General features: G+C 37.8%; 1 protein-coding gene across 1 annotated transcript; it reads right to left on the bottom strand.

The window, feature by feature from the left end:
• Positions 1–572: 572 nt before the first annotated feature.
• LOC131682071 (UV radiation resistance-associated gene protein) lies at positions 573–9,171 on the bottom strand. The gene is made up of 6 exons (XM_058963261.1): positions 8,907–9,171; positions 6,990–8,372; positions 1,418–1,569; positions 1,290–1,364; positions 916–1,224; positions 573–853 (listed from the first exon to the last, which is right to left on the bottom strand). Exons 2-6 carry the CDS (start codon positions 8,367–8,369, stop codon positions 718–720), a joined length of 2,052 nt encoding a protein of 683 aa, XP_058819244.1. The 5' UTR covers positions 8,370–8,372; positions 8,907–9,171; the 3' UTR covers positions 573–717.
• Between the last annotated feature and the right edge of the window lie 1,474 nt (positions 9,172–10,645).

The following is a 10,645-nucleotide window of genomic DNA, read 5'->3' as shown; positions in this document are numbered from 1 at the left end:
TGGATTGGATAACAATACTTTCTTAAAAACAATGCCACATAATGCTAAACATTTACGATTCACAACTCTCTTGTACGTTTGAAATGACATTGACAGTTAAATTGGAATTCCAAACGAAAAATTGCGTCCGTTTGTTATTCAAGTCTCTAGAGCAGACAATCTAATGAAAAATAGGATTGACAGGATTGTGCGTTTTAGCACTTTGTGTCACATCTTTATGTTTGTTATACACACTAAGTGCCGATTTCTTCACTCTCGCTTAACTTTTAAACCAGGTTCACCACTACGTTTAAACCTGGCTTAAGCGCTAAGCGAGGGTGAAGAAATCGGTCCTAAGAATACCTAATCATGTTATGTGATGGCCGGAAAATTAGAGAAGCAAGCCACACCTGCCCTTCCCCACAAAGTCATTGTCGTAGGTATTTACGATGACAATGCAATGAAAAATTAAATGAATATCTATAGAATCGTAAAAGAATTTTGAAGCTTAACCAAAGTTTCCATTTGTAACAGCCCGAGAAGATTTGAGAAATGTCATCAAGTTTCCATATTGAAAAGGTTGAATTCAGTGTTTCATCTATTTATATTATCGCTTTCCGATGCATTAACTACTTCTGCACTATTTCCCCTATTTTTGAATAAATTCTTTAACGAATTGGTTGATAATACATATTTGAAAACTCCAGTAATTCTACTTTTTGTGACACAATACGACACTCAAAACTTTTTATTAATATCAAAACCGGTCACTTTCAACTGTCCTTGAACTAAAATTGGATCTGAGGCAAACTTACCATTTCTTTTTTCTCCGTTTTTGTCCGAATCGCTGTAGTTGTCAACGGACCGTGATATCCTGTGAAGAGTGCCAATTCTGTATCTAGTTGAGCCATTGACATATTAAATATGTAAAATTACCTGGAAGCAGACTTGCTTTCCTTCAGGCCCGTTAACGAAAGTTGATTGAAAGTGAGTGGAACATCTAATTCTACCGACGATGAACCAGAGACGGAAGTCCGTATAGTCTGGAAGGGTTCCTCGATATCGCGACTCAGCACATTAATCGACGATACGTTAAGAATGTCAGTCAGGTTTGTCAAAGTAGCACGGGGATCACCACGGCTCAGGCATAGATAGTACTTTAACTGGGAAATGTTTTGGTTGAGTAAGAACACCGCGTACAGCAGCGCGTTGGTCGGTGGTCCCGATCGACAGTAGAGAGGAAATCTGCGTGGTAGATGAAGCTAATATTTAAAAAAAAATGATTAAACTAAAACGTGAACAAATATTACTCTCGATCTGCCGTAGGTAAAACCTTGATACAATCGAGCATTTTGGATCGCGATCCCTCATACTTAATTGGGTTTCTGAAACGAGGAATTGATAATATTTTCTTAAATTTGGTACTGAACGTATTTACCTAAGAGGAATATTTAGAGTCGATGAACACATCAGCACAGCATGGGCCACATATCCTAGTGCAACGCTTAGTGCCAGCGCTGGAGTTGAGTCCGTGTAAGATTCAGCATTCGGCAGAGGGACGTCGTTAATTGTATAAGTACCGTTACTGTGCTGGAAAGAAGATGAATAGGGTTGGTAGAGGAAAGCTCAACAGGATTAATTTTCTGCTGAATTATGTCATTATAGCCAGTTAACAATAGACCATTATTGTCTATTGTTAACTGACTATAATGACATAATTCAGCAGAAAATTAATTCGTGAGGATAGCCGCCTGATATTGTTTATTTTTAATATTAAAAAATTGAAATAACTCTCCAGGCTGAATTATTCTCTTAATTTTACTATTTGACCAATCACTATTATAGTGATTGGTCAAATAGTACAATTAAGAGAATGATTCAGCCTGGATAGTTATTTCAATTATTTTAATATTAAAAATAAACAATTTCATGTGGCTATCCTCACGAACGTTTAATTACTTTTAGTAAAATATTCGTTATATAATGAAAACTTGTTATATTTACTCACTCGTTTCTTCAATATTGTGCGCGAAATAGGTATACCGTATACCATAAAAATCTCCAAATAATAGTTCTAAGACCCAAATCAAAGTGAAAGCGGTTTTATGTGATACTTTGAACCGAAACAAATCACATGGATCATATCTTGACATTATTGCTATGCTTATTTTTAATTGAATTAATTTACAAAAAACGCATACAAAATAATTTTACCGCGCAACACCAGGGTAGGTAGTAGCCCGTTCCAAGATATCGATGTTTCGTGATGCGAAAAAAAGTTTTGTTCGCTTTGAGGAATGTATTGCAGCATAGTCCTGCGGAAAAACTCAGGTTATAAAGGCAAATTAACCATCGTGGTTAAAGCCCCTATAAACAATACAAATTCAGGTTATCGTCAAAACCAGCCAGGACCTTCCCAATGAGTTCTATTTGCCTTTCTGAAGTCATCTAGTATGATATAATTAAAATTGGAGTCTTGTCGCTGTGTTCAAATATGGTCCAAATAACGATAGAGCCACTCTGAAAGTTTCGCGAATCGCGTGTCTCAGATCCTCGTTTAATATCCCTCCAGTTCCTCCGGAATATTCCTCCAATGTCATCAGGTTTATCTATTCATATTCAATTTCTTTTCGTGCAAACGAATTCGTTCAATTTGAACATCACTTCAAGACTCAAATTTGCATTGTATCATACAAGTTTCCTTATTTCTACTTGTCAACGATGAGCATAGATGTCGGTTGCTAAGCATTACGTGTATCCAGTTCGTGATATATGAAAGTACTTCATGATCTCGTGCTGCTTCCAAATAGACACGTTGTCAAAAGCACCTTCAATATCAAGAAAATCTGCTAAGCTTGATAGCTAATGCGAAAAAGCTTTTTCAATGCTGTAGACAACGTTGTGAAACAGGGTGGTAGTACACTTCCCCCGCTGATATGAATATTGCATTGCATGCAGCCGGCGCTCACTCAAATTAACATCCCGAATGTAGTTTTCGATTAAAAGTTCCACTGATTTGAGAAGGAAGGAGATCAGACAGATCTATCTAAAGCTCTTTGCCTCCTCACAGGTAAGCTATAGGAATAATTGTTCAATTATGTACCGTTATGCTAATGAAATGTTTTACTGTTGCAAGACTACAAGTAAGAACTTTATTACAAAATATGCTAGAAGTATACATATCATCTGGATATTATTCCATCGTTTCCTGGAGACTTATACGGAACAAAACTTTCAATCACCCATTTGATCGATTTGGTTGTCAAATGCTTATGAATCAAAACTAACTGCAAAGAACTTGGGGCAGTTGACGGCGAGCCTGAAAGTATGTGTAAAACAGACAGTTGCGTACTACATCTTCATCGTATGAGTAGAGTATCTAATCGAACTAACACGAAAGTCCTTGAATTTCGAAAGTAACTTATTTAATCTACTAGTCTCGTTGAGACTTGAGACATTTTATAGAGGCTTTTCGAACCACCTCGCATAGAGGATCGAAGGGCATTTCTGTATGCTTTGCGATTCCAAGTTCTTCTACATAACTTGTTGAGTTGAACAAGTTCGGTATTTTACCTCTAAAAGCACGCATAAGTCGAAGCGGACAAGCCTCTTGGTATGCTGCTACTATGAGTGAGTCTGATTTATCCACGACCTCATCCAAGCCACTTGGAGATTCCATCGTCGGAAGGCACCCATGAAACCTAATCGCCAAGCACTCTTCTTAGAGGTCCCAGTTCATAGATTTGGGATTACGATATGTAACAATATCTAGTGAGATGCTTAACACCTCTTCTCTGCCACCTCATGCAAATGTTAGGCGATTTCCTACATTAAGTATGTGAAGAATTGTACTACTTAAGTATTTCAACAATTTTATAACTCTCAAATTGATATCTGAGTTGTTCAAAAATATTTGATGGATAGTTGCTGGCTTTGTCCGAAGAAAGACAATAGATCACAACCATAGCTGTTGTTAGTCGCCTCTTACGACATGGAACAGGAAACCCAGTGGGTAAATTCTTTGCTGAAATACTGCGAGAGATTTCAGCCGCAGGATATCACACGGCCTAATTTAGCCACTTCTCAAAACTATGCCAAATGCCCGCTATGACAAATGTCCGTTTGCTAAACGTCCATTATGCCAAATGTCCTTATACCAAATAACCTAATGCCAAACGAAAGCATGTGTTTTTGCTGTCATGCCAAATGTGCATTATGCCAAACGAGCTCATGCCATGCCAGCCGAACTTATGCCGAACGACGGGCTCCCGTCAAAATGTATTTGGATATATGAACGTCGTCACCTTGATTCCTAATTCGAGGTCTATCGTGTCGACAAAGCAAGCGGCCACCCAAAAGCAGCAACGAGACGTACCTGGCACTCTACGACAATGACTTGCAAGGGACCGGCTATTTCGCGTGTCCCAGGAAATAGATGAGTAGCGAAGCGCTATAACTACGTAAAGTACATCTCTAGCCGGCCAACACGAAGTCTCAACCAGTTTTTTTCTTGGAAATATGCGGTTAACATGGAGGTGTGCAGCACGTAGTGTTGACCAAAAGTTACGGTCTTTACTATTTAACACTACCCCAATGACGATGTCGTGTTCTGGCTCAATCTGGCTTCGGAACATTACACGAAGTGGACACTGGGTGTGATGGAGCGTTGAAAGATCCAGTAGTCCAAAAGAACGCCAATTCCCCACCCTAACGTACCCCCGCTGCACTTAACAGAAATTTCTGGGTGAACCTGAGGCGGAAAATCTGTTCGAACAATTTCGTGGTGAAAATCGAAAAGGAACTGATCAATAATGCGACCAGAGAATCAAAATCCCAAATGCTCAAAGATTCATCCAACCTTCGTAATACCACCCGTCAGGAATTGATTTTTTTGATTTTATTTTTTAAATGCAAGCATTGGCGTGAAAATAAGCTCATCGTCCTCATCAAGGTTTTGAATATAAAGTTGACAAGCTGAACTCACGCCATGATCATAGAAAACCTCATCAGATTGCGGACAGCACAGGAATGAAGCGAGGTGGCGAAGTCGGATGAGCCAGTTAGAATATTTCATTTTTGTTAATAAATACTATTGTTAATAAATAACATACTGTTAATGCCTAATGTGGCTATGTCACATCGTTTTTTTCTCAGTAGGACTTAAACTAGGGATAGCCCCTATGTTTGAGTATACCGGGCAAACGAGTGGATCACATGTTTGCTTGCGTTTCCGATGATGAGTACGCGGCGTCTTCGTCCGATCCTTAGCAGCTTTGCGCTCCTTTGGATGCTTGGACTTGGATTCGGCTATGCAGCCAAATCGTATCACACCAACTCCGTCTAAAACCTCACTTTCGACAGCACAATATCACTGTAAGTTAATTTAGTTGGTATAACTTATTTGTTAGATTCATGAATAAACTATAGAAGTTTTGTCTTTCTGCCCCCTTTTTATGTCTTCAGAACACAAATTATGCAAACCGAAAATTATTTCCACTTACAGGGGAAAAAGTACCACTCATTAATTTCAATTAAATGGCGAACAAAGATTCTACTTAGATTCAAGCAAAAGTTGTTCCTGTAAATAATTTAGGAATTATATTATTTTCAAATAAAACTACAAAGTAGCGTATCGATTTTCTTTTCACAAATTTACTGTTGCAACATTTTTATAGCGCTTTCCGATAAATAAAATTTCGGGAAATGATATTCTGAGAATTCACGTACACAAAATAGCACCAATTTCATGAAATGGTAACGTTATCAATTTAAATCGGAGACCCTGTGCTGAACCTATTCTTTGTACAGGGATGAGTCCAATGTGAAAACGAAAACATACAAAAGCGAAGTTTTTGCGCAATCACTTCATGAAATTTTCGCCTTCTTTTCTAGCAGACTTTACAACCGATTTATACAGTAAATGACAATGATAGGGTTAGTAAGACGATCCTAGTGACACTAATAATTAATGGGTAGGGGAACATGGGGAGACTTGACCAAGCGCAAAATTCTATTTTCGGCTATGGCGTCTTCTATTCGATTCTTAATTTTTTTCAAAAATATTTTTATACTTGTTTCGATCCCTTAAGGTAATTTTGAAAGTTTGGAGTAAAAATCCTTTCCTTGCAGAAAATATTACGTGATTAATAAATTTGCAATAAATGATGTAATTTTTTATCAAACTTTGTATGGACATATCTACTCGACTACTAATTACTATTAAAGGACTAATATACCATCTTAATCCTTGTGAAGTAGTGAAATGATTTTACATAAACTGGAACATTGGAATAGTTATTACTAGAATTCGCATGAAATTGAACGCAATAACTAATGTTGGGGAGACTTGACCAAGATTTTATGGGGAGACTTGACCAAGTGGCGATCAGCTGAAGAAAGATACGAAATTCCTAATATTTATTATGCTTTGGTATCTACTGTTAATGTTAATCACGCCATAAAAAAATCCCACCCCAAACATAAGTCTTTATATTTTAAAATTTGTAAGCAAAGTTAGCAATAGTAGGACTGATTTCGTGACGTGTGAACATGCAATGCAAGCAGTACAGTTAATCCTTGAAAAGAAATGCATTTAAAAAAATCAAAATTTATCAAATGCAACTCTTTTATATTTTTTACTGCTACCTAAGGATCTCGACAATAGGGAAAAAATAATTACAGTATGTTTATGTCATTATTTTTTGTTATGATTTTTCAAAATTCTCTTGGTCAAGTCTCATTGCGGGGAGACTTGACCAGAAAAAACGATCACAGAAAAACTTTTGTAACTTTTCAAAAATTAAATTAAAAATTCTGCAAAAAATCATGAAAACGCGCAATAACTTTGCGCATTATATCTGGATGATTTTTGGGGGATTGAAGGCTTTTTTAGAGATTTATGCAATTTTAGCTGAAAACCTGGTCAAGTCTCCCCATGTTCCCCTACTCGATACCAAAATTGTCACCCAATAATTCTACGACGAAATTTAAAATTCAACAAGAGCACACACCTTTTTTATACAATAAATTTCGTTCAGTCCCCTCAGCAGCCGGTGCCTAGCGGCCAAAACTTTTGTCCTCAGATCTCTGTAGCTTTCCTTCTCATTAGCATACGCCAGTTTCTGCTGGTACAAGAGTTCCTTTTCTTTGCCGCAGTTCCGATAGCTGGCCATCAGGGCCGATTCGCGGTCGATGTTACTATCGGCCATGGTGTTCAACTTTTGCTGTAGCTTTCGAATGCTGCTCCGAATACGATCTTTTTCTTGTAGCAAAATGCGAGAGCGGAATCGAGCCAGCTCGATTTGCCTACGTAGATCTTGGCCTTTTAGCAAAATTTCGGGTTTCAAAGGTTCACGCTCTTGGTATAGCAGTCGGCTAAGCTGCTTGCCCATCCCTCCCCGATTTTGCTGCGAAGATACGGAAGAGCGATATATTAGTTGCTTGTCGCTGAAAAGGTCCAAGTTAAGACAGTAGGCGCTCTTCATGCAAATACGGTCGGTGATTTCCTTCGCACTCTCGCTCTCATACTTAATTCGCCGCTGACGCTCTTGAACCGCGAGTAGTCTTTTTGCATCGTAGCTGGGTCGAATTTCCGATTTCAGAAATTCCATAAAGAGGTATCGAATTTTCAGGTTACTTTCAGCTTCTGTTGGAGTGGGACTAACAGTTGTCCGAATAGGAAATGAAAGCGTGTTGTCTGGTGAATTTGATTGGATTGGCAAACGTCCTGACGAGCTTGAAGGTGACGTTCCGGTTCTAGTTTTCACGCTGTTTTTATTACCCTCCACATTAAGTAAGCTGTTCGAAGCATACCAACTTGAAGGAGAACTATTTCTATTATCACAGAGCATATCGGGTTTTCCGAGAAGCACGCCTAACTTTGTCTTTGCCGTGGGGGATTGTTCCTCGCTATCCAGAATGTGTTCCGCCGAGGTAAAGAAGCCACCGTGCAGTTGGAATACTAACGTATTTTCTTTCAAACGTTTTTCGCTTCGCCTCGTCAGAGGTACCAATCCAGAAAAGTAGACACCCCACAAGAAAAGCTGTTTGTCCTCTTCTGCACTAGAACTAGCATCATCTTCATCTGTCGTACAAGCCGTTGCATCTTGACCACACAACCTATGCTGCCAAACACGCACACAAACGCATCGAAGCGAAGATTTGATCATCATCTTGCAATGAATCTCCGGCCATATTACGTTGCTGTGGATGTCCATTTTTTCGCTGGTGTAAAACGGGGCGGACATTGTGGTCGTGTGCAGGGTGAAATAGACAGAGCATTTTGAATATTCGCATGCTATGTTGTGTCCGGAAATCTGAATCAATGTGCGCAGTCTTAGTTGCTGAGTCGATAGAGGGGCCCAATCGCGACACCTTGGTCGGTCAAACATTTTCTGGAGGAAAGGAAAGAAAAGGTCTGCTGGTAAAGAAACTGGTAAAAAACAAATACATATATTTATGAAAATGAGAGAATTAAAAAGTATAAAGTATCCAACTAGCAGTTTGTTGTCTGATTAATTAAAATTTTGCCATAAGGCTTCTGTCGTTTTTTGTAAACAAAAAAGATATTCCTACATCCTACGATATAGATATGTAAACAACGAGAACGCAATGTTTGCTTTATCAGCATTTATACATAGCTTAGCCTTTGCAATATGCTGGAGCTTTATAATGTATCAAGTGTATTAGTAGCAAATGAGTAATGAGATTTATTATTCGATTTCACTCTAATTAGATTATGGATACATCATATCAATTCAAATGATTTTAATCACCCTTTGCTTAGTGAAGCATTACAATAGTGGCTTAACATACTGTAGGAATAAGATGCGAGATTCACTATACTTTCGACAGAAAGAGGTCATTAATCAGAAAACTGTCTGTACAGCTGCTACAACAGATTGTATGCCCCAATTAATGATCATTACCTCATGTTTTGCAGGCTAATGTACTGTTTTGGCTAATAATGTATGTTCGATATACTTGCTCTTTGTCTCAGATGATCAATCTAGATAACACCACTATTAAATTCAATAATTTTGCAGACTATTATTTTACTAACAAACAATATATTTTTAGAATACTCTTGTGCGAACTATAAACCAACGCACAACACAAGAAAATAAAATTTAATAATAATTTCCTTTCTGACGTGATTTTCTTGCTTTGACAAATCTCTCAGTATTTATTTCAGTTGTGGATCGTCTTTGCATCACGAGGGTATAGGACGATTTTACCTGCTTCGATTTTACCGAATCATTTACTTTACCATTCACACTCTAAACTGAAAATCAATGCACAAGAATTTATATACCAGCAGGGATGCCAGGTGCACAGTTTGGTCATAGTTTCATAGATTTTCAAAGTGCTGCACTGATTTTTAAAGTTGCACAGATTACCCCAGTGTTCTGTTATAATGCACAGATTTCCACAGTTTTCCGTTATAATGCACACATTTCTACAGTTTTCTGTTATAATGCACAGACTAGAACAGATTTCTTAATTTGAATTCTCCTGGTAAGAAAGCCAACAAACTGAAAAGCAAAGGCCGCAACTTCTGGTTTTGAAATGTTTTCCTTACGCACAGATTTTTACATATGCTGCACACAGCGATTTCAAAGAACATTACCCTTCATCCCTGTATACTAGAGGACACAGTTTAAGGCTACTAATATATCTCGGGAATTTGATTGCAGTATTTTGATCCTCATCTACCTCAAATAGGAGATGGATTTTTGATTTTCCGGGACGAAAAAAAGTCCGCCTTCAAAAATCAAGATTGCTTAAATGTAAACCCAAAAACAATTCAACGTATTTTTTTCCGACAGGGAAATTTTTGTTTTTATTAGGTTTGAAAGCTGTTCTGAAAAAGCTGGTATTTTTAAGGAGCAACAGAAGTTCCATTTTGACAGTGCGAAGAAATTTCGGTGGAAAATTTTTCATGATCAAAATTTGGCAGAAAATCCCGGTTCAAATTCTCTAGGTGTTCAGTAGTCTTTATAAAGATGAGTTAAGGATACTGTACACCTCGGAAATTCGATCACGGAATTTGAACCGGGATTTTGTGCAGGAGATTGATCACGAAAAGTTTTCCGCCATTGTGTCTCCAAACTGTTGACATAAAACTTCGGATGCTTCTAAAAACACCAGCTGTTTCAGAAAGGTACAGATTTCCAAATATTAAAAAAACAACCATTTTACGGTGGAGATAATTCATGTTGAATTGTTCCCGGCCGGGTGTTTTGTGTGGAGACTTTTTTTTACGTTACTGAAAATCAAAAATCCATCTCTTATTTGTAATACACGGGGAACAGTCCCACGATTAAATTCCCGAGGTATACAGTAGACAGGTATACAGTAGAAAGAGTGAAGCCAAAAAAGCCTACCCATCGAGCACAATACGAATCCACCTCTGGTAAAATTGAATATAGGCGAGCTGATTGCAGCAAAAAAGTCAACAACAGATGTTTAGACCAATTATACAACATCTGAGATTTTTCGAAGAAAACCACTCGCAGAAAAGTTTATTTAAAAAAAGTCAACAACATATGTTTAGACCAATTATGCAGCATCCGTGATTTTTCGAAGAAAACCACTTTCAGAAAAGTTTATTTAACAAACGTCCTGATCCACTTTGTTCGACGTTTTATGGAATGTAATTTAATTC

Source organism: Topomyia yanbarensis, chromosome 2 (genome assembly GCF_030247195.1).
Source record: "Topomyia yanbarensis strain Yona2022 chromosome 2, ASM3024719v1, whole genome shotgun sequence".
Classification (NCBI taxonomy): Eukaryota; Metazoa; Arthropoda; class Insecta; order Diptera; family Culicidae; genus Topomyia; species Topomyia yanbarensis.
Note: the sequence above shows the minus strand (reverse complement) of the source record. Positions and strands in the feature narration are given on the sequence as shown.

Coding starts and splice junctions, on each gene's coding strand:
- LOC131682071 (XM_058963261.1), bottom strand. CDS start 8,369: ATGTTTGACCGACCAAGGTGTCGCGATTGGGCCCCTCTATCGACTCAG. Junction 1,365..1,417: donor ACTCTAAATATTCCTCTTAG/GTAAATACGTTC, acceptor TCCTCGTTTCAG/AAACCCAATTAAGTATGAGG. Junction 1,225..1,289: donor TTACCTACGGCAGATCGAGA/GTAATATTTGTT, acceptor TCTACCACGCAG/ATTTCCTCTCTACTGTCGAT.